The following is a 24698-nucleotide window of genomic DNA, read 5'->3' as shown; positions in this document are numbered from 1 at the left end:
GTGACCAGGACTCTCCAAGCAAGTGCATGATTGTCCAGAGTGCTGCCCAGGGGAGACTGAGAATAAATGGCCGCAGGTGTCTGGGTGACACAGCGCCCCCTGTGGCCTCCAAGGGTGCCTGCAGGCTTGGAGTGCTGTCAGTAAGATATGCACCTCTCCTCTGGTTGCTGCTGAACCTCCTGTGATGTTTTAACATTTCAAAATGAGTAGCTTGCAAATGAGTGAGACCAGAGGAGTTTCCCTGCACTTCCTCTCTCTCTCCTGAGTTAGGGCTTGGGTTCAAAACCCTTGAGCTGGTCCAAGAGAAAGGTACAACTAGTGATCCCAAAAGCACGGAGAATCCACTTATTATTATTATTATGGCAGTGGTTGTTTGAAAACTTTACTTTGTTTTACATGGTTGTGTGAAATGTAAGATTATACTGAAAGACTGTTAATGTTTTATCAGTACAACTGCAAACTAATGTTTAAGTACTTGATTATGTTGGTTAATTTTGGTTAATGGAGACAAAGGTCTTGTTTGTCGGCTGTAGAAGCTGAGACAGTCGGATTCATGTAGGACATCTTGCAGAAAGCATTAACAGCAATATCTTAACCGATTACAGCTTATCACATTCATTCAGATCAACACATGTACAAACTGTTGTTTAAATAACTGATGTATTAATAATGAGGTAAGGCTGTTTTGAATGTATTTTTAAGAAAAAATGGTGAATCTGACTCCACTCACATTTGATTACTCCAATCTCAGTAATCATGATGATGTATCATTATCTCTCGAACAGGTCACACAGCTCGAGATAATACATAATATCCTCTCCTCTACATGCCTTTATCACAAGTGTGTAAAAAAGAAATGTCAGCCCACCTCAAATATTAGATAGTGCTCCTTCAGTCTGTATTCCTCTGTTTCTTTTGTTTTTAAGGTTTTGTCGGGGGAGTTTTTCCCATGTTCTTCCACTTCTGCAGAGATCTGTTTGAACTTGTTCTCGTGTGACCTCAACTGCTCCTCCTAGCCAGCAAGCCATGGAAATAAAGCAGAAGTCATGCAATGAGTTACAGTCATCCAGAAAGCACTGTGTGCATCAAGAGTGCATTACTGAATAACAAAAGGGTGGGACTCTTGCCAGAAGTCAACCCTAATCCCATGTTCCCCTTTGCCATTGGACACAAACCTGAAGGAACTAGTGTTCCCTGTGCTGCAGGCGCCTCGGGGCCTCTGTGAGCAACAAGAACAGCTGTAAAAGCATGTGATGTGACACATGAGGTTCCGAAATTCCCTCAGCCCAATCCCATCCCCTTCTTCGAAAATAATCGCCTTTAGACTGAGGCTGTGATGATAGGGGTGATGGTACCGTACTTGGGACTGAAATGTATGTTCCAGTGTTTCCATCCATTTTCAACAGAATAGAAAAGGGGGATTAACTGGCTAAGGAACGTGATGGAAGTCAGACACCAACCATTCCGGCAGTCCTTTCACCTGACGTACCTACATTTTGGCCAGTGATCACATAATATGCCTGTCTCCCTGTAAATTAAGGAAGATGAAGAATGCAGATTTGACAGCCCGAAATTCATGGAGGAGGAGGATGCCTTTTTGTAAATCTGAAGGATCACTCATCAGTCTCTCATAGTTTGTAAAAATGGAACATGTATGATCTGATAGCTAATGTTTGAGTTCAGAAAACTTCATTTTCATACTGTCATGTGTGCTTAGCTTGTACTGTGGTGGAATTAGCAAAGCAGATCTGAAGGCTCACTGTGAATGTTGAAGCTCCTGTTGAAGCACGTGTTTGGCCCAGACCAGGTCAAGATGCTGACCAATTAATTACTGACCATGCTGACCAATTAATTACATGATCTCCAGATTCAGAGAGACCACCCCCAACGATTACTTCCACATGGGAATAGGTGCTGCCTGCTAATACAGTTGGGTGTCATGGAACGTCCATAATTAACTAGTACTTAGCTAGTTATTTTAGAAAGAATTTGGTATTGCATTTCTTTATTGTCTCAGTACCCTTTCTAGGAAAATATGGGCAAAATGGAATATAATATTTCTTATTATTTTAAAACTGCAGCATAGTCACACTTCAACCCATTCAATTCCGTTTGTTTTTCTTTTCTGTCCACACGGCTCTTTGCTTGAGGTGTCGGGCGACCCCCCTCCCTCCTGTCAAGGGCACCCTGTATAGCGGGTGCGCAATGGTGTGTGTGTGGGGGGGGTGCGACCAGCTCCTCTGCAGTGTACAGCCAGACTCCTCTCCCCTTCCGCCTTGTATCGATCTGGAGATACGGCTCCTGGTTGCCATGGTAACCCCGAGGCGCACGCTGCAATGCTGTCGAGGCGGGGAGAATGAGAGAGAGAAATTCCCTCTTCTCTTATTCCCTGGCCAAGTCCATCCCCAAGGTGGGAGCTCACGAGACACGGCCTTCCCCCTGCAGCAAAGAATGTTTTGCAGCGGGTGCAGGTATGAATTAAAAAAGGACAACATCCCTATTTTGATAATCCAAGATGGCTCTTTCTGCTCAGGCTCTGTTCGCTTGCATGTAGGACAATATAATCTTATCACATTTCATATACCAGTATTGCTCACCTTAAGGCCAAGGGAGAGATTCTGTCCTTTTTCTTCACATACAAAATAGACAATCTGATTTTTAAATTCTAATTAATGTTGCCGGTGTATGTTTTTCACACCTTGTTGGAGTTGTGCTGTTGCAAGAATTTGCATTTTATGTTTGTCAAAGCAAAACAGGCTTACATCATCTGCCTATCTTGCTGGGTTTTGTTAATGAGACAACCTAAAGACAAAGTGTCGTCTTGACATTTTGTTCAGCATCAATGGATCCCTAATGACACTGTTAACAGTGCTGACAAGAGATAAGTGCAACCTGTGTGAAGTGTTGCATGAAAGACGAAGAATCACGCTGCTATAATGTTTTATATGGACATGGCAAAAACTAATTTCACATAAAATAATTTTAAGGTGTGCAAGCAAGAAACAGAAAGCTAACATTCACCTTAAAGGGTTATTTAGCAAACGCTGTTTCCTTCATGGGTGTACAAGAGTAGTTACATGCAATCCAATCCAACGGTCTCTTCTCAAGGATTGTAAAAGCAAACAAGCATTGGTTTGATCACGTTACAATGGTCAAATTATAGTTTCTTATTTATATTGGTGCAAAATAGTTCCAACTTGTCTACTCCACTTGAGATACGTGACAAATATGTTCCTAGACCATATTCTAACACATTCCCTCGACTCTCTTAATTTCCAATAAGGAATAAAGCTCCTGCCTACCTGGGAGAGCTTGGTGGTAGATGACGGCAGAAGTGGCCGGCAGAATTTCTTCATGGAGCCTATGGCTGCAGGGAAAGCCGGGGCCGAGAAGAGGGCAGCGACCAAGTTGATCCTGAGGATCCAGGACATCATCTCCTCTTCACTCCTGCGAACCCGATAACACCAGGATCACTCATGGGCCGCGGCGTGCAGAGGCACAGCTCAGCAGCCTCATGCCCTCTCTGGCCGCACTGCACTAGGGCTCAGTCACTAGGATTAGCTGTCATTTCACCTACAGTAAGTGTCTTATTTAGATTCCCAGGGTTAAATGAAGTTATAAGGTTATTAACAGAAAACACAACACGGATCCATGCACTGTACTGATCAGTGTCAGGTTAACCCTAGGACACAGCCCTTAAAAACTCCACGAGTCTCGTGGTCAGGTCTGGAAGACCTGTACAAGCAAATGATGAACTGTTCAAACAAGAGGGCTTATCACTCCCCTTGTGACAAATCACGACACAATGGTAGAGTGGGCACGTCAGGTCAGAGGCTCTGCATTCTAAATCAGAGTAATATCTGACGGGAGAAGAGGGGGGGAATTAAGTGCCTCTCACAGGGATGAGTTACGATAGCAGTTGACACAGCACTCTGGGCTCCGACTGGTATGTGGCCATTGTACTTTATCCCAGCTCTTAGCCTCCTTGCAAGCTGATTCGGAGACCACAGAGCCACCTTGGTTGTCACGGTGGATCAGTGCAAGTTCTGAAGCAGACGGGAGGTGTGGCACTACGAGCAGCTCCCCACACACACGTATGAGGGAGAAGGGACAGGGAGCCTCGCCGAAGTGGGTTAAACGTGACCGAAGAGGGGAGAGGACACTCGCAGAGGGAGCAGGACGGGTGACGATGCAGAACTGGGTGACAACGCAAGTGTTTCTGAAACCCTTCTTTCTGTTTTCCCATTACAGGAGGTTACCTCTGACTGTGTGCATGAGGTTCTTAAATGAAATTCTGAGATGGTTCAATACTGGGACTATCTGAAAGAGGCTTTGTAGAGTAAAAAGCAAAAAATATATATATATATCTGGACAGGTAACAAGGGAGGCTTTATCTAACCAATATCGAAACAGAAAATATATGCACAATTAATGCTGGTCTAAGTGAAGCAACTGTCACCAAATGGGCAAGATAGGCTGAATGGTCCTTCTCTCACCTGTAGCCTTTCTTGTGTTCTTATGAGGCAGTGGTAAGTAAACACACAGAAGTGCTTCACTGACTGAAGAAGAGCTCAGAATAATGTTGGGAAATGTTTTCGAAGTATAATTTGAAACTTGAAGTACAGTATAGCGTTAATTGGAGTAAAGCATGACTGTTTTATGACATTTCATCAAGTATAAATATTTCATTATAAACTGTGTCCAGAAAAGTTCAAATGTGTCTTACAATGTACCTCTCACAGATACTGCCATTTATGATATGAGTCTTTTAATGTGATTCATTGAGGCTGAAAGTACAGCACATTTAAAATGGCTGTGGTTAGCTCATATGTTTGCTGTGAAATTTGTTTAATTTGCACTGAACCGAACAATAGTCTATTGTGGTTCATTTGCACTAAAACGTTTTTACTTTGACTTTAACTATGTTATATTCCCAGGAGCCTCTCTAGAATTTGCTTTTGTTTTTACTCTTCAACCACCAAAAATATTTTTATCTTTTGGGATTTCAAATGACATTTCCACAACACTGCTGCAGCATATTTCTGTGTAAATAAACACAGGCTGAGGGAGTAACTGAATCCAGAACCAGGCTTTCACCAGACACCACAAACTCTTGAGCCTGGACACCAGTTGCCTTGTTATCACCTCAAAACATAAATATCTTGTGTTACTTCTGTTCAAAACAGTTAATGTTTTTTCTTGAGAAAGATTATGAGTTTGAGTAAAAGTCTCCTTACGGGGCCTGAAAAAGAAACACTCTCCAGTCAGCTGTCTTCAATTTGAGGACGCTTGGTCTCTTGCTGTAGTCTGTGGCCTTTGTTGCTAAGGCGTGGTGAATACGAATGGCATTTTTCAAATCCACTTCAGAAAGGTCTTTGTCAGGCTTATATTCATCCTTAGAACAAGAAAAAACTTATATAAATCACAACGTAAATGTACAGTGTAAAGCAGAAAGCTGACATTTCAGGAAAATACCTAGTCCACTTTGAATCCTGCAAAAACAAACTCAGTGATTTGTTGTCAGCTAATGTTCCAAAACCTAAACACCCTGAACTTTATTTTTAGAGTTAAACAAATTTTGCACACAGTTCGTATAACATGCAATGATAAACGCCACATCAAATGCTCACATCTGCTGGGCAAAAAACTCAGTACTACCTTCTGCAGATACAGAATGGTTCCTTTCAGAACAGCATAGAACTTCTTCCAGCCTCTTCTTCCTCTTGGTGCTGAGAAAACACACATTACAGGTTGGTTTACAGCTACTGCATCACAACATTGAAAACATACTTACAGAGTACAGTTTTTTCATTTTGAATAATCCATTAATGTTTCTAATAGCATGAGACATCTTTTCTGTTCCATTATCGTGATAAGAAACACAAATCATACCAAATAAACAAGATGTGTTAAATGATTACTATTCTTTAACCCCCAACTTTCGCTGCAGTTATAGTTAACAAATGTCACTCTAATTTAACCATAAGTTTAATTAACGAGAGGAAATTCATAGTTCTCTCCACACCGCGACTGTACAATAGACACTTTGTCCTTCTCTATTTTAAGGTTAACATAACTTCTAAAACTTCCATCTCAGATAGGCTACATACAATATATATATAGCATTTGCTGGAATATTAGCTACATGAATAGTGACTAGTTAATTACATGAAACAAAAAAGGTAATCTGGAAAAAAAACTCACTAGGATTCATAATTTGCAGCCTTATTTACCATGGTTCATTGCTTTTGTGCACACTTTAAAAACAGGTGGTGCATACAGTATGTCTTTTCCTTTTTCTCACTTTTTTTTTACATACTTGTATTCTTAGTTTGTTTATCATCATCATGAGCCCTGCAAACTGCACAGTAACTCATAGGGGAAAACTCCCGATGGCTGTTTTTTTTTTCAGAAAAAGGAGAAGATTGAGCTTAATCTCCATTTGTAAAGAGGCTTCCTTGTGATTTGTGCAACAGTGATCACGGCTGTCTGTCTGTGTTCCAGAAAGCCATGATGCAAATGGCAGAGGGGAATGACCTGGTGGAATGTGGACAATGCAATTCCCCTCCCAGTATGTCTTTCTGTTCTGAGTATCTGGTCCCTTGCAAGAGGGTGACAGGTTAGGGCCAGTCCCTCACGTGTATTAGGGGGGTCCCCCCTCTCCAGTGAATCCTCTCTTTTTTGTCTTGGTGTATCACCAGCATGCAGGCAACGATTTCTGTTCAGTCCCGCTTCATGTGGTACTTCCTCAAGAGAATTAGTTAATTACTACTGCATTTAGTGCTGCAGAGCAGAGCTGATAGTGCTTGAGTAAGCAATCTGAGGAATGGCCATAATTTACAATTCACACAGCACAGGACTTTTTCATTTGTAAGCATGCAATATATTAATAGTACTTAATACAATTTATCCTGCTGACAATGTTTTAACTGATGTAAGGACAGGGATCTTACATGTTTATTTCTAACTATACTTTTTACATAGCATCTATATATGCAACAACTGTTATTTACAATCATTTTGCAAAATCTTTACTATTAGACCATGCCTAGTAAGCTAAACTTTTGCTCTGAGCTAATATTTTAAAAGAAACATGCACCATCATGAAGCTATGGAGCATTAAGTAAGCCATAATGTACTGTATAATCTACATTAATTATCTTTTGTGGTGCTCATGATGAATGCTCAAGGATAAGTATCAACACTGAAACAACACAATCAGGATACCAAATGAGATGCAGAAGAATAATAAATCATTTGATGTTTGCAGACTGGTCAGGCTCCTAGACTCTGCGAACCCTAGTTTTTGAGGATGAGATTTAATACAAACCCTTACTGCCAGTAAATATTATTCTAGCAAACAATCTAAATATCATACTGGGGTGTATGAAAGTCTTATCTTTCTCTTTAGTCACAACTTACAGCTTTTCTGTGTTTTATACACTCGATTCACTGAACATACTTAGAATCACTTGTATGTGTATAGTTTTGTCCTTGCTTTTAGCACCCCCTGCTGGTAATAAAAAAGACAGCTGGTAATTATCATTGCTGTGGACCTATGTCCCTGAGGAAGTCTGCTATATTAGAACACCATTCTGTTGCTTCTTAAACATTTTTAATTTTACCCAATATGATAAATACAACAGAAACAGACAGGTGTTATTTACCCCCTAAAATGCAAAAATGACAGTAAATGTTTTCTGGTAACTCATTTTGTTTTATATAACTACAAACCTTTGTGTCTCTTCCGTGCAATACCACTTCATTTGTTTGTCATTATGATTGACATCTGAATTCAAAACTGCTTCACTCCTTAAATTGTTATGGGTAACCCCCCAAGTATGTAATATGTCCCTAGAATATACTGAATTTTAGTTTGGAGAAAGATGCACACACAATAAAGAACAACTCTATAATATATAAAAAAACTTACACTGCTTTTAGACCCAGACAGCCTAAAAGCTGTAGCTCCCTGCCAGTTGGCCTGCCCACTTCTGCTACCCACCTGACTGTCTCCGATTACCTGAGCAGACTCAGCTGCTCCAGCTAAGCTGATTCCTACTGCGTCTTTGGTTGTGGGGGTTTAGCTGGCTGGTGGACGCAGCTGTGCGCTCGGACTCGGGCGGAGTCTGACACTTACTCCTCTTGCCGTCCATGTCCGCATGGCTCTTGCGAGTCAGAACCCCGTGCTTGTACGTTGCGGCGTTGAGGGCCAGGGGAATGTCGAGGAAGGGGTTGCCTCCGTCCCCAATCCTGGTCACTTTTTTCACTCCACTCTCAAACTTGTCGTCCACAAGTTCCGACAGGGACTTCCTGAGCTCCTCTTCATCTCTGCAAGAGCAAAAGCCATAAAGACAGAGCTGCACAGGTCATAATACAGATAGGAACACCGCAGGTGAAACAATACACTGCTTGAAAAGGACTCGGTACTGTCAGCATTACTTTATTAAATAAATGACCATATAAATAGTTCTGAAGTCATTTATTAACTTTCATATTAGAATTTCTTAGGTTTGGACTGCTCAAATATCTACAAACTAACAGAGAATTTTCTTTCCATGAGTCACCAAACTACACAGAAGAACTTTAAGGCCTGACTTGTGCAGAATTAGCTTTATTTTGTTTGAAGCGAGTCTTCCACTCTAAATCAGGAAGTGGTGTCATATCTTTGGCAAATTGAATGGGAAAGCTTTTTTCATCATGTTTATGTTGTATAATAACATAAGGGGTTTGGATTTACTAGAAATGCTTCTGCATTTAATATATTTATACACACAGGCTTTGCATGCAAACTGCAGCTACGAGCCTACAGATTAATAAAATCATAGTGGCCACTCAATGACAATGGACCAGAACCCGACTAACTTTCATAACCTTTTCTGCATTGCCATGAAACATGACCAGGTAACAGAGTTTTGTCAGATCAGCCTCCAGCTTGCAGATGGAAGCACTTCAGGAGATAAGTGGAACCTGCCCCATCTGAGTGTAGCAGGCTTAAAAACTAGACTCACAAGAGAAATCGATGCTTGATTTTCTAAAAGTGTGCAATGAGCATTTAGAAGATTAAAAACTGGCTAGCAAGTGCATCTCATATTTGGAATAGAAAGACAAGTGCAGTTATAAGAGCACTTCCACAGTGCAGAGTGATAACAGAGCCGTGCTACAAAAGCACAAGCGGGGAGTTGCTTGCAGCTTCACAAACCATAGTGGACTGAGGTTTTCAGATAAGCTGAAGATCTATTCCCAAACAAAAGTGTTGTTTCCGTAAAGCAGATCCAGCCAGTTACACAGCATAATCATGGCTGTTAATGCCATCTTAAATGTAACACAAAGCACGGTATTTCTAATTGAATAGATTAATTGGGAAGCTTTCCAAATGGTTACCAGCTAAAGTCTTTCATTTGTTTTTCTAGCCTCTCTTTAATTTCACTGTACAATTTTTAAATGGGTTTGCATAATGTGAGGAAGCCGCTTTCATCAACCTCAAATTCCCACTAATTCACCGTTTTCTGACAGAATAACAGATATGCCTTTCAGAATTCACTTTGAATTAACATAATTAAATGAATGACAGCTAATGAAAAGCATAATACAGAACACAAAATTGATACAGGAGGGACTGATTTATATTAACAAGGTTTTCTTGTTAAACTAGCAAACTAAGTCCAAACGATTGAATAAGTCAAGATGGGGGTTTCTTGGCTTTCCTCGAGTCAGGGGAGTCAGTTTTATTTTTATTGCTGACTTGGCATTCACCCTTATCTAGGACAACATACAGTACAAACTGTCCAATAATAATAATAAAATAAATGTTAAAATGAAGTAATTGTAACAAAGTAGAGGAAAAAAAATAAAAAAACAGTGGAGCAGGAACTCATTAGAAGTATAAAGCTTGAGCAGCGCAGAGGGAAAACAATCTCCAGGCAAATGAGAAGGAAATTATTTCCTAACAATCACTGTTGAACACCTGCATGACCTACATCATGTTTCTACACAGACAAAGGGAGACAACTTGATGTCTTTTCACGTTATAGCAAGTAGCTGTTAATGATTTCTGATGAGTACGGTAAATAATGCAAACAAACGGAGATGTATTTCACACACACTTCTGGGCTCCAGGTGCATTCAATGTGCTCTTAGTACAGGATGTGCCTTCATGCAGAATTACAGTAGGGACACTCTGAAAAAATGTTGGAAAGGATACTTACATCGCCCACTCCAACTTTTCATTCTTTATGGAATTGTACAAAACCTAAGAATAAACAACAAAAAGTGGTAACAGTAAGAAAAACCTTTACAAAAGGAGAAGGGGGGTATATAGGGGGCGTACATATTTTTAGCCTTATTTTGCAAACCACAGACCACGCTCCAAGGAGTTACAATAGTACGGAAACCAAATATTTTGCATCTACAGTAATCACACTTGGTCCTGTGTGTGGCCGTCTCCTGTCACAGTGCTGGCTAGACTCATCATTGAAGACAGACACTTCTCTACAAATCCACTCAGATCTGCAGTTACCACCAAGTGCTGTTTTGTATGAATGGAATCGAAACAGGGGCCTTACCTTCCACCTTGGGCAAACAGCCCAGTGAGTTTGTTTTCTATTCTGTAAGCAGTTTGCCCAGCACACACACACAGTGGAAAAAGAGGATCCAGATGTCTACTGTTGGGTCAAGACTGCCTGAACATTTAATAAACAGTTATATTTGAGATCCTGTTATAGGGTTTATACTGTATTTAATTCAGGCCATCTTCTATGAAACACGAAAGCTACTTACAGTGCCTTGCGAAAGTATTCGGCCCCCTTGAACTTTTCAACCTTTTGCCACATTTCAGGCTTCAAACATAAAGATAAAATTTTTTTATTTTATGTGAAGAATCACCAACAAGTGGGACACAATTGTGAAGTGGAACGAAATCTATTGGATTTTTGAAACTTTTTTAACTAATAAAAAAATGAAAAGTGGGGCGTGCAAAATTATTCGGCCCCCTTGCGTTAATACTTTGTAGAGCCACCTTTTGCTGCGATTACAGCTGCAAGTCGCTTGGGGTATGTCTCTATCAGTTTTGCACATTGAGAGACTGAAATTCTTGCCCATTCTTCCTTGCAAAACAGCTCGAGCTCAGTGAGGTTGGATGGAGAGCGTTTGTGAACAGCAGTTTTCAGCTCTTTCCACAGATTCTCGATTGGATTCAGGTCTGGACTTTGGACTTGGCCATTCAAACACCTGGATACGTTTATTTGTGAACCATTCCTTTGTAGATTTTGCTGTATGTTTGGGATCATTGTCTTGTTGGAAGATAAATCTCCGTCCCAGTTTCAGGTCTTTTGCAGACTCCAACAGGTTTTCATCCAGAATGGTCCTGTATTTGGCTGCATCCATCTTCCCCTCAATTTTAACCATCTTCCCTGTCCCTGCTGAAGAAAAGCAGGCCGAACCATGATGCTGCCACCACCATGTTTGACAGTGGGGATGGTGTGTTGAGGGTGATGAGCTGTGTTGCTTTTACGCCAAACATATCGTTTTGCATTGTGGCCAAAAAGTTCGATTTTGGTTTCATCTGACCAGAGCACCTTCTTCCACATGTTTGGGGTGTCTCCCAGGTGGCTTGTGGCAAACTTTAGACGAGACTTTTTATGGATATCTTTGAGAAATGGCTTTCTTCTTGCCACTCTTCCATAAAGGCCAGATTTGTGCAGTGTAAGACTGATTGTTGTCCTATGGACAGACTCTCCCACCTCAGCTGTAGTTCTCTGCAGTTCATCCAGAGTGATCATGGGCCTCTTGGCTGCATCTCTGATCAGTCTTCTCCTTGTCTGAGCTGAAAGTTTAGAGGGACGGCCAGGTCTTGGTAGATTTGCAGTGGTCTGATACTCCTTCCATTTCAAGATGATCGCTTGCACAGTGCTCCTTGGGATGTTTGAAGCTTGGGAAATCTTTTTGTAGCCAAATCCGGCTTTAAACTTCTCCACAACAGTATTACGGACCTGCCTGGTGTGTTCCTTGGTCTTCATGATGCTCTCTGCGCTTTCAACAGAACCTTGAGACTATCACAGAGCAGGTGCATTTATACAGAGACTTGATTACACACAGGTGGATTCTATTTATCACCATCAGTCATTTAGGACAACATTGGATCATTCAGAGATCCTCGCTGAACTTCTGGAGTGAGTTTGCTGCACTGAAAGTAAAGGGGCCGAATAATTTTGCACGCCCCACTTTTCATTTTTTTATTAGTTAAAAAAGTTTCAAAAATCCAATAGATTTCGTTCCACTTCACAATTGTGTCCCACTTGTTGGTGATTCTTCACATAAAATAAAAAATTTATATCTTTATGTTTGAAGCCTGAAATGTGGCAAAAGGTTGAAAAGTTCAAGGGGGCCGAATACTTTCGCAAGGCACTGTATATGCTGCCCTGTTTATTACATGTAATCACATTTTATATGCCTTTTCTTTCAATAATGAAAATAATATTTTGCATGTTGAGGACTTAAATAAACACTTGACTCATAAGATCAAAATATATTAAATGATTTGGCGTTTACTCATTTATTTAATGCATATAACGAAATCTATAATTTATGAAGCCTTTACTCTGATTTCAATCAGAAGTGTAACAATACCGCCAATCAATCTCCAAACCTAAAGTTATGTGATGACATTCATAAAAACCTTGTAAGGGTAGAGAATTTTTTGTTTAATGTTTCAGTCGTTTAGAAAATACTTATTTTACTCTTCAAGATATGCTAGACAAGAATGGTTCTAATAATATGTCATAATGCCTAGGTAGTCTTTTGAAAATCCAACAGTTCTTCTATTATGATCATTATTCCTGTTCGTTTGTTATTGCTGTTATTCTAGAGATTACTGGCCTGATAAATTACAGTGTCCAACAAAAGTACTACTACTGATAAAAACAAGGAATTTCAAGAGAGTGAAATTTATCAACAATCAACAAGAAACAACTTGCCCCATGAAATAACAAGGATTTTGGATCTTCCAGTAAATGTGACACACTAAAAACCACCAGGTTAGGAACATTCTATATATAGCCAAGGAAAGCTGAAAGTTGTTTTGAATGGAATTATTTTATGATAAAGTTACCTTCTTGTGGAAAGATAGCTTAGAATGCTTATTAGCCCATCCTAAAATTTCCTCCTTTAAATAAACACCCAATGTTGACACGCACACACATCTCATCTTGTTATAATATCCAAAGGATTTAAAATATGTAAATAAAGCCAACAGACCAAAGAGGGAAATGACTGTGCTAATTTGACTGCCTTCATTTATGCTGGTTTATAGCTGGGGAGCAAGACTTTCCCAGTATTAATGAGCACTTTTGTTAGGATGCATTAATATTGATGGGATGACCAGGTCTTGATTAATCAGAAAGTGGTGAAGATAAATATGACTGTCATTAGCACTTTAATAACCTTCCTCTAGTATTTAACTCCTACAGATGTTCAGCTAACATGATCTTTTATAGTTTTTACCCCATTTACAAGGGATATTTGTTTTCATTACAACTTATGCAAAAAGCAGCAGAAGTTATCTCTGAAAACCTAAAAGTATAAACAGCTGACAGAAACTAACAAGTTCTCCAAAGTTTCACTCAGCGTGCCTTAGTTTTGTGATATAGAAATATACTTAAAGTCTGAGTCCTTGGGAATAATATATCACTTGTACTTTTTCTGACAGTAATGGCTTTAGTTTATTGCTGTTGACAAGCCAGTTCTCTCTCACTGAAATAAATGTAATTTTCAGTAGTAATATTTAATGAAAGATTCAGTATAAATGTGCTAAGACAGGCTGAAAGTATTGATCAATGAAAGACAGAGAGACAATGAAACCAGAAAAGACAAAATAATAATGATAGTAATTACTTGTTAAGAGTCAACTTCAGTCATTTTTCTCAAAACCTGTCTTGATTTACTGTAGTCTGTATACATCTTAATCATCTGTATGTACTTCTTCTAAACTGTATCTGTTTTCAATTTGGAAACTGTGCCATGTGCCTTATCCCTAGAATTCCCACTGTAACCCATCTAGAAAGGATTTTACAAAACAAGTATACTTCCATGAAGACGTCTATGTCCAATTATGTTAATGCTCACAATACTTATCTGCTCCCATGTCTCTGACTTCTCTCAAGCTCATTAGGTCTTCGTGACTTTCATGGTACTGAATCAATGTGGCCAGATTCCTCTTCAGGTGTCAACAGAATGCATAAAAATTAATCTTCACATGCACTCGAAGAAGGCTCAACGGTCAAATCGTAGTGTTTCTTTTCTTCCCTTTTCAGCAGCCTACCTGATCCTTTGTAGCCCATGTAGCTACCCACTTGAATTAATCTTCTACTCCTACCCTACCCCATTAATCTACTTGAACCAAGAACCAAGCCCTCAAAATGTACTCCTTTTTCTCCAACAGAGGATACCCCAGCAGTGTTATTGACAGGGCCCTTGCCCACGCCAAAACACCCCTCAGACCATCAACTCAATCAGGAACTCCCGCCGTAACAACCGCATTCCTTTGGTGCTTCCCTACCATCCCAACACACTTCCTGTCCCCAGGACTATTAATGACACCTTTTACATCCTACAGGATGATCCCTCCATTGGGGCCCTCTTTTCTGACTGCTTAACTGCTTAGTGTTTGATAAACATGTTGCACAGCACATGTCAAAAGACATTCCAATACAGACACTATGGTTCATAACTATTAACAGCGTAACAAGTACCTGTCCTGTTATTTTAATGCTGACCAGACTACACAGCTTTTCTCAGATTTACATCTCCTCTGCTATTTCAATTCAGCTAGGGCTTTCAGTAAGGCATGTTATGGGCAGGCAGTAAAAGTTAAAAGATACAATGGCCCTGACAGCACATTCACAAACAAATTGGGCAAGTGGGAAATAAATCTTCCTAAAGGCTGGGCACAACTGCACAGTACAGAATTTATTGCAACTCCCATTGAATTCAAAATAGAGGATGGTAGTCTGGAAGAAAAACGATGTCTTCAATTAGCAAACAAGCCTGTCTGGCAGGACATCAAGCCCTGTACCATTCCTTACAGAAGAGACGCGTGACAGAAATATATTTCATAGCTTATCAAGTGGGAAATCAATACAAGGGGGGACAGTAAAAGAATCAGATATCTGCTTTCTGGGAAAATGTAACTGCTTTGTCCTTATCCTCTCAGGATTGAAGTCTTAACTTTCAGTACTGGTAAAGCTACATTTGGGATTTTTTAAAGACATCTAAAATATTTTAAAACATGATGCAAAAAAGAGAAAGGCTCGAGCTTAAATCTGCTTTAGCAGAGCATATTTAGACAGATGCGTCTCTTTCTTGTACTTGGATGGTTGCTTTTTCCACTGTTAGTTGTGTGTAAAGGAGACAGGAAAAGGCAGAACTGCACTGGGAGATACAGGAGCCCTCTTACCTTTCACTCTCCATGATTTTTCACTCCCTGACAGGGTTTTCTCTGAGTCTATTATATAAAGCAAACCTGATGGTAAGCAGAGCTGTAATATATTCAGAGCATGAATAAGTAATACCCCACTCAGAAAGGATCCATTTCACCTTTGCCTTTTAATTAATGTTGACCATGCACACAGTACTTTAACCCACCGCCCTGCGCAGAAATCTCTCACATATTTGAAGCCAGGCTCCATGTGCACAACCAACCAAGCAGAACCACAAGCTAAAACTGACAATCAATAAGCAATGCTTTAAATGGCACAAAAAAGAGAAACGGAAAACATTCTTGTTTGTAGCTGGAACAATGAGAACTGCTTCCTTCTTTTGCTTATACTCCACGCATACCATTAAGTATTGTGCTGATTTCCTGAAAAAATCTTCTAAAGAAAACCCTTTTGTTTCATTCCAGAGAAAACAAAGTACATAGAAAGGTGCAGGTTTGCTGAAGCCTGGTTCAAACTACCTAACTGTGATGTACAGAGTTAACACAAACTTGACATTAATCCCAATTTGATAATTGTGCACCTGTATATTACCTTGAACTTGAACTTTATTGCCCTATGTAACCGGTACATGTACTGGTACAATGGAATTCTTACAGAAAGAATTCCATTGAAACATGAATTCCTGAAATGTAATGTGAGTTGTACATGCAGATAGAAATGTTGTTTCTGATCACTCTTGCCATCCTTGTTTAGAGCCTTGTTAAGAAATTGTCGAAATATTAATTTTATGTTCTTCCAATATCAGTATTTAATATTTATGGGTATACCATATAATTTACCAGTGAAAAACAAATGAAATTTTGGTTTTCACTGAGCACTCAAGAGAGCTGCAGACAGAGTCACAAGGCTTCTGTGACAAATCTGAACAGGGTCAAAGGCTCACAGGCTTGGGATCTACATTACTTCATCAGCCCTAAGTGGGAAGAGCCTTCAGGAAAGACCTCAGAATTCCAGTTGGTGTGTGGGATGTCAGTTTATGGCCGGCTCCAGACTGCCTGTTCAGACACTTATTTTATATGAAAGGTTAAAAACAAGAGCAGAGGGCATTCAAACTATCTAAACACTATATATTCTTAGAACAGCTTTTATAGAAAAGAAAGTACCTTCAATAGGTCCTTAGGGAAGTCGCTGCCGTCATTGAGACCATCCAGATTGGCTATGAACTGCTGACAGGACATTTTCTTCCCAATATTCTGTAATAAACAGAAAGCACACTTAGCTTTAAGCAATCTCTCCAGAGCAGACTTGCACCTTTTTTTTTAATATGCACCAACAAGAGATGAATGTACGAATAAATAAACAGTGAAATTATGAAAGCATTTCACATGGACTCTCCACCAAAACCTCGTTTGTTCTTGATGAAATTAGCGGGGTGGGCTTGCAACGTAGGAACATGTATGCAAGCTATATCATGAGGCAACACAGATAACTGGTAACTCACTGTATACAGCAATAGAAATAGTTCATCTCAGAAGAGAGAACTCATGCCTTTTGCCCTGTATTAGAGCATCATTTCGCTTTTCTGCTTGACCATTGGTGTTGCCCTCAGAGCGGCCTGCCCTAGGCAGGACGGACTGCTCCCACTGGGGCAGGGGCTGCGCGGTGCCTCTTCCCCACGAGCGAACCCAGGCGGGCAGGTGGGGGTGGGGAGGAGGAGGCAAAGGCACAGCAAGAGTGAGGGTTTGACATGTTTGTACAACGTGGGACGTTGCTGTGTTCTAATTATCAGAACACATGGGGTGCTCTACTGAGGGTGTGATGACACACACAGAAGGAAGACAGTGGATGTATGCTTGGGTGTTCCTCGGCCATATGTGTAAGTTTAATTGAGCTCCCTGCTTGACTCACTTTTAGCTGCACTTCAAAATTTACTCAGCATTACAATATGATTTTTTAAGGCTACAAATTCTTAAAAGTGCTAAATATTCTATTTCTTCTGATCAAATCCTAGTGTAAACCTGGATTTTTAACAAACTTTTTCATATTCATGAAGCCCCTGTAACCTACTGCCAACAGACTTTATTACCTTATTTTTGCACAAGCTCATATATAGGATATATGCTGTTTGTGAATTTAAGGGCCGTTTTCATAGGTTTAATTGCCACACAACACTAAAACCTGGTTACTCTGCGGATGAGGAAACACCTGAAAGATGTTCAAGTACAGCAGTTAAAAGTAACTAAAAGATGTTCACATGCTGTGGCCTGGCTTGCAACATGAAGCATGTGTTTCCCATTCAAGGAAGGCCTGGTAAAAGCAACAGAAATGTTTTAGGAATATAGTCATAGTCTTTTACACCACTTTTATCTTGAAGATAAATGAGAAAATGTATTTTCTTTAAAAAAAAAATTCTGAAACTATGATTTAATCAACACCACAAGCTATAGTACATATAGTACAAGCTATAGTATAATCCTGATACTATCAAAAAAAGCAAGTGGTTCAGCATTCTGGGTCAGATTTATCCAAAACTGGTAATGATGCACTGCATGTGGTGAATCATGACACAATCACTACACCGAACCCAATGTAAGTATGAAGTAAAATTGAAATGAAATGAAGTAAAATGTTTTTTTAAACATATAATAAACACATTTATTTTTAATGTCATTGCCTTTCAGAAATGTTTTCCTTATCCCATTTAATTTTTAACAACCAAGTCTTGAGTCTAGAGACTAGGGTGTTTCTTAAAATATTTTGCCTAAAGTGACAGAAAGCTTGCTGTTGACGCATACACAAGACTGCCACATTAATTCCATAATAAACACAATACACATATACAGTACATAAAAAAGTACAGAATGGTGAAAATGGTTTAATTAAATATAAATTAAAATATATTTTCCATCCTAAAGATGGATATTCAAGTAAAAGTATGACTTTTTTCCATTTCTTGCAAATCCTTTTCCAGATAACTTTAATCTTCGCTTGTACTACTGAAACTACTGGTAATGCTAACAATGAGAGCCAATCAGAAGCTACACATACAGTTTTCTACAGGTCAACCACTAGATGGCGCTGTTCAGTTGCTCCGCTGGCTCACAATAGGTGACCTAACTACTGCCGTGGAAGAAATTTTTCATGTTATTCACTGCTGGCAAATACATTGGTGCAGGGCTTCCTAATGCAAGTCTTCATGGTTCTCGTTCCAGGTGGACTCTCGGGTGCTTAATAAACTAAAAATGTGATTGATACTTACTCTTTTAAAATTATAATAATTCCTGCAGATTTAAATCCATTCTTAATAACCATAGACTAACTACAATGTGGCATAATCAAGAAGTTCACTTTGTCTGACTTGTTGGAGGTTGAACTCTCGGTGTCGCATTAACTCACAAAGGCATCTACACCAGTGTTCCACCTTTGTCTGGCTTCAATTATAATTCACAAAAAGATGACAATTACAATCTGCTGACATCCCTCCAAAAACCTCTTTGCGTCCTGATTTAGTCATTCCTGAGATTAACACAGTTTTCTTTTGTTTTGGGACTTGAACTAAAAACATGGATTTAGTCAAGTTAGGTCTATGTAGAGGAAACCTCCAAGAAGAATTAACTGGAATTATGTTTGATACTTGCTTTGATAAGAGAGGGTTTCACTGTTGAAGAAGATATGTGGTGTCTGGTGTTCACAGAAAGACACTCATAACACAGCTCTGTTCAGAGCTGCAGGCGATGTGTGCCGAAGCAGAACTAAACTGCACTTACCACCTGAAAGTGGTTATAAGGTGTAAGGATCCAGGAGCAGTCAGGGACAAAGAAAGGATAGAAATTATTAGAAGCAAATGTGCACAGTATGCATTTTTTATGATGTTGGAACACACAGATGGATTAGCCCTGCCCTGCGCATTCCTGAAGCACTGCCTGCTGCTTACAGACATTGAAGAAATAAAAAAGAGAAGATACACAGGGGCTTAGTCACAAAGCAACGGTAATCCTCTTATTCTTATTACTTTTCTTGCGAAAGCAAAATCAAATTTCTAATGTATGAAACCTAGCGTGTAACCGTGATTTCTGAATGTATCACCGGAGCTCTGAGATGAACCTCCTCAGCTGTTTATGAAAAGACTTTCTGTGTTTCCTGGGGGCGAAAACTAGGAAAACTTAAGCACAATAAAAAAAAAAGTTTTAAGAAAAGTTTTCTGTATTAGTTGAAAGAGCATTGAAAAGAAAGCATTTGAAGATACAAAGTGATCTCAGATTTTTCACTGTACATACATGACCATGGAGATCCGTATTGAGAAGCATCAGAGCACATGTAAGAGTGTGGACACCATCTGAAAACACAAAACACAAAGACATTAAATTCCACTGGTTGCTGTCCAACTTTTCACAGCGGTAAACATACAGTCAGAGATAACAAAATAACTTGTAATGCATGTAATTCGCCACTGCTTGTAGAGGAGTGCAGCTCAGTATGACAAGGAACCATGCGGGTATTTATCTTGACTATAGTTAATCAAATCATTTTGTGTTTTAACCCAAAATGGGTTCCATCTCTCTCGTTGGAAGAATGCTGTGTTTGACCATCATGGGGTTAAGAGGAAGGTAATTACAGTGCAACAATAACAATCAACAATGAGATGGATGAAAAGAGTAATCATGCTGGAAACAGCAGTGTGGGGCTTTCAGGCTACAATTGTTTTGACCTCCTGTTATTATGGAGGTTAATTTCTTCCACTTAAAGTGAGGGCTTTACAGTCTGAGTGTTCAAACACATTTCTCCTCCATACATTTTGCTATTATGCTCTTTTCTGCCTGCAGCATACTGCAGATATCTTGTGGAGAGATGCACTTATCCAGGGAAGTATTTCAATAACACAAGTCCAGCGTCTGCTTCTAGCAGTTGCACAAGCAAGCACGTAATTCCTGAGCATGACACAACAACTGCCTTCTTCATATGTACTGGAATTACTTAGCACATTCTGATCCTATGCTACTGAGAAGTTCATTAAATATTTCTTAAGAAACACAATAGGTTTTACATGTTGGTCCACCACGCAAGAATGAGTTAATTCAAAGTCAGAATAAAAGCAGGGCTACTGTAGTTGCAGTAATGTGCAGTTTTAGAAGACTTAGGAATTAAACTATTCTCCAGTGTGATTTTTTATATCAGTAGTGTTTAGAAAGTCTTTGCTTCTTTCTCAAAGCAGAAGTCCTTACAGTATTTGAACACTGGCATTAAAGATGTTGGTTGAAGCAACAATCAATTGAGAATAAAGCTTAGGAAAAGGAAGGTCCACTTCAGAATTGTTTTCACACAGAGCACATACAGTACTGCTGAAATGAGGGCTGGTCTGTATTCCTGTACATATCAGATCTAAAATGCAAATAGATCTTCATGAAAGCCTTAGTAAAAATTGAGATAACCTGATTTAATGTTTGACACAAAGCAGGTACAGTACATTGGGATTATAAAATTAATAACATGATCCAACAGTAAATATCGACAAGTGAATAAGTGCTGAATGTGAACCCTTAGATTTAGAAGCTGAGCTAAAAGTGGGCTGTACATTAAAACAATCCTGAAGAAAATTTGCCATTTGGATTAAATGCAACTAAACTGCATTGTAATGTTATGGCAGGACCTGATGCAATTAAACCCTTAAATGTCACTGACGTGAAGCCATTCGCAAGGAAGAATATACCATAATTCCTAATTCCTTACAGCCAATGTGAGAGACTTGATAGTTACAAGAATTGTCTAGTTGTTGCTGCTCAGAGTCTGGGCATTCTTTCCATTTTAATTTCAAACATTATTTATGTTTATCAATGATAATTTTAATTCAAATGCATTCCAGTAAATCTTATAAGCTTTAAATGCTAACATTATATATTTCAGTGCAGTATATCACATACTAAAATTACAGGGATTAACATGGAGGTTACAGTTAACACATCACAAAAAGTATGTTGCTTTAGTTTCTCTCTTCTCTTATCCTTCTCTTCAGCTCTAACCTCTGCCAAACAATCCTATTTTTATTCTGTCATCCAATCGTCCTCCTCCAGCAATCGTCATAAGCTCTTCGTTTCACAACCCTCCCCTTCCTTCATGTACCTCATCTGATAACTTTGTCTCCTTCATCCCAAAAATGTTGAACCTCCATGTTACTTCAACACTTCATCTTGTCAGTCTACTCACTACTCACTCCCTGCCTTCTCCTGTTCCCCTCACAGGTTCTCCCTCCTCCTGCTGCTCTTCTGACACTCTTCTGACGCAGTTACTGACAAGTCCTTCAACACTCGCAGGTTCTGCCCCTTCCTCACCAGAACTTCCACACAGCTTCTTAGATTCTTCAATAGCTTCTATCCACAAGCAGTGCGATTGGCGAACATATTTAGCCATGCCCCTCGGACCACACCTATACCATCTACCTCACCATGATTTCTTATTATACATATCCAGTCATTGTTGACATGTCTGCATTGTTTACATCCAAACTGTTTACTTGTTTACTTGTACATTGTCTACTGTTTGTTTGTATATTGTCTTGATGCACTGTCTGCACTTTGTGTTTCTACACTTGTTTTAACAATAGAGAGACTTTCTGTAAGTAAGAATTCCATTGTACCAGTACATGTATCGGTTACATATGGCAATAAAGTTCAAGTTCAAGCTCCATGTTCAGACTCCGGTACTGATCTGCCCACACTCCCTCTTGGTTTGCCTGGCTACACCAGCCACCCACTCCAGCCCATCCACGATTCAGAGAAATGCCTCATCTTTTCTCATGATGCTCCAGACCCTTTATTGGCTCTCTGTTGCTGCAGCATCCAATTCAAAACCCTGATTTTTAACCTGTCACTGTCACGACCACTCTACTCCTGCATATCTTCTGTGTCTTATTTCTCCCTACAATCCCTCCTGCCATGCTCACTAATCTTTTCACTCCAGATTTTCTGTACCCCAGAAATCAAAAGTGCTCAGTACCGGAGTTCCATTCAGTGGCTGATCAAAGCTACGCTGTAAGACGAACAGGACAAAGTTTGGAAACAGAGAAGGCTGTTTAGAAGAAATGCAATTGATCCAAAGATCTCATCCACTCATTTCTTGTAAGAATCCAGGGCATTGTCTTCATCTGTATAGACGAATACTAGTCACCGCTCAAGTGTTCTCAATTTTAATTGGAAATGATAGTTTTCAATGTGTCCCCTGGCTCCTGTTTCATGGTTTGTTTTGAAGACGTCCACCGATTTGACTTGATGAATGCTTTGGAGAATTTTCCATATTTGCTCCATGTCCCCCAGTATGGCCTTCTATTCATGATTAAAAAGGGTAAAAGGGTTCAGTTCTTTCAGCCTGTAGGACATTTGCTTCAGCCCCAGAACATTTCTGGTGCTCTTCTCTGTTCTGATTTCATAGCACCAATAATTTTCACTCTAGTGCACTGCACATTTAAACATTACATTCCAATTTAAATTTGATGCTTAAAACTATTTATCTTAATGGCTTGTATACTGGTTTGCACAAGTATATTGCTTTTCCACATTGTATAGAAGATGTAAATATTGTGCTTAGACAACAAATATGATCTCTCAGGTGTCAATTACATTGGTTACCATCTGCCAAGAGAATGATAATAGTTTTAAAAATACACTTCTAACTCGTTTTCCCCAGTACTCTCCCTAAATTGGAGCTTTGATAAATTGGTCTAGAGGCTACATAGTGACCAAAGCAAATAATAAAGTAGTTTTAACTATACAATACCACATAACAATAATGCAGAAAGATATTTAGAAGCAAACTGATGTGAAAGTGCATGTCTTTGAATGGATGTTCAAAGTCATACATGATGGTGTGGAGCAATAGGGCACGGTTGTGTGATTCTGTGATACAGCTGATTAGCACATTTCACGAAGACAGAGCCCTAGAGGTTCTAAATATAGGAAGAGACAGACCACAAAAATGCAACAGAAGGTTTCGCTGAGTACTTAAGAGATGTTCCCATGCAAGAGGTAATTTTCTCTCTCAGCATTTGAATGGAAAACAATAATGAGCAGATTACACATCCCAGTGAGCATAATTTGCTTTCTGAATGGCCTAAACTGTCTACTGAGCATATTCCAATAGTCTGTTTTTGAACTTTGCAAGAAAGAGATATGAAAAAAACTTTGAAGACAGAAAATAAAACCACAGCTGCTGTTCAGTACAATGGCGATTTATAACACACAATGTAGTGCCACATCTGATTGATTAAGGCAGGGATGCTCAGCTAGTTTTCAAGGGCTACAATTTCATTTTCTTTTTCAGGGAACCATGAGCTCTCAATGGACTAACTCTACTGGAAATGTAGCCCTCTGCTTTGGAAGTGAAGTGTTGCAGTTATACAAAGAGCTGTAATACCTGATGGCCTATAGTCCTCAAGTTGTGATGTAAATACGTGTAAATATTTTGATGACGACACAATCAGCCTGTTGTTTTACACACTGTAAACTAGAAAATGTTCCAGTTTCAGTGGACCAATCTTTGTCAACATGCATTGACAATATAAAAAAGCCTAACATATTGATCAGATATACTGAAAAAAAAATCATTGGTAATCTGTTATGTGAAAGCAAATGCAATGAAGAGATCATTTGAAACAGCATGCCGGATGATCCTGTTAAAATGAATGGCTTTCCACAGATACCCTGTATATCTTGTGATGGGTTACAAGCAGACTAGCGGCTAAGCCTTTGCCTTTGTGGCCTCAGGTGCCAGCTGTAGACGTGGGGAACAGAATTGCTGGAAAGGTCATCCTGGTGACGGACTGATATCCTGGCCTCTGCTGGCAACTTCTTTCGGGCTTGTCAATCTTGTTAGTGGTGGCTCATCCGCACCCTGTACTTGACCTAAGTGAACTCAGTCAAGTTGAGCCACCGAAAACCAAGACATTGCCACCCTTGTTTCAGTGAATTCATCCCAATCCTCCACCGAGCTGTATCAGGCAGCTGAGAACAGACTCTCAGCTGCCATGAGACCTGGCCAGGAGGTGCCCCAGACACACTGGAAACACAAGTGCCGGAATGAAAACTAATGGGGGGGGAGAAAGTACAAAAAATATGAAACGGAGAGCGTGCAGTCTTAGCACCTACACGTTTCACCACGTGCTACCACGGAGCAGATCCTGTGTAAAACCAAATGAAGGAATGAGTTCAGGAGAGCAGGAGTTCTGAGTGTTAATACACACAAACCCATGTCCGCGTTGCCCAGGCTGGAGAGGAA

General features: G+C 39.7%; 1 protein-coding gene across 2 annotated transcripts in view; it reads right to left on the bottom strand.

The window, feature by feature from the left end:
* The window catches only part of psd2 (pleckstrin and Sec7 domain containing 2), a 110040-nt gene that overhangs the window by 3250 nt on the left and 82092 nt on the right, over nucleotides 1-24698 (bottom strand). The window contains exons 7-14 of one of the 2 annotated variants that reach the window (XM_006632120.3): nucleotides 19712-19770; nucleotides 16598-16687; nucleotides 10209-10252; nucleotides 8141-8331; nucleotides 5659-5729; nucleotides 5238-5395; nucleotides 3303-3447; nucleotides 869-1012 (exon numbers count right to left, since the gene is read on the bottom strand). In XM_006632120.3, the coding sequence (XP_006632183.2) occupies nucleotides 869-1012; nucleotides 3303-3447; nucleotides 5238-5395; nucleotides 5659-5729; nucleotides 8141-8331; nucleotides 10209-10252; nucleotides 16598-16687; nucleotides 19712-19770 (902 nt within the window). Of the gene's footprint in view, nucleotides 1-868; nucleotides 1013-3302; nucleotides 3448-5237; nucleotides 5396-5658; nucleotides 5730-8140; nucleotides 8332-10208; nucleotides 10253-16597; nucleotides 16689-19709; nucleotides 19771-24698 lie in introns of both variants that reach the window. The other variant, XM_069195377.1, reaches the window with a different exon arrangement.

The sequence above is a fragment of the Lepisosteus oculatus genome, chromosome 11 (assembly GCF_040954835.1).
Source record: "Lepisosteus oculatus isolate fLepOcu1 chromosome 11, fLepOcu1.hap2, whole genome shotgun sequence".
Classification (NCBI taxonomy): Eukaryota; Metazoa; Chordata; class Actinopteri; order Semionotiformes; family Lepisosteidae; genus Lepisosteus; species Lepisosteus oculatus.
The sequence above is the reverse complement of the archived record's forward strand: the minus strand, read 5'-3'. Positions and strand labels throughout refer to the sequence as shown.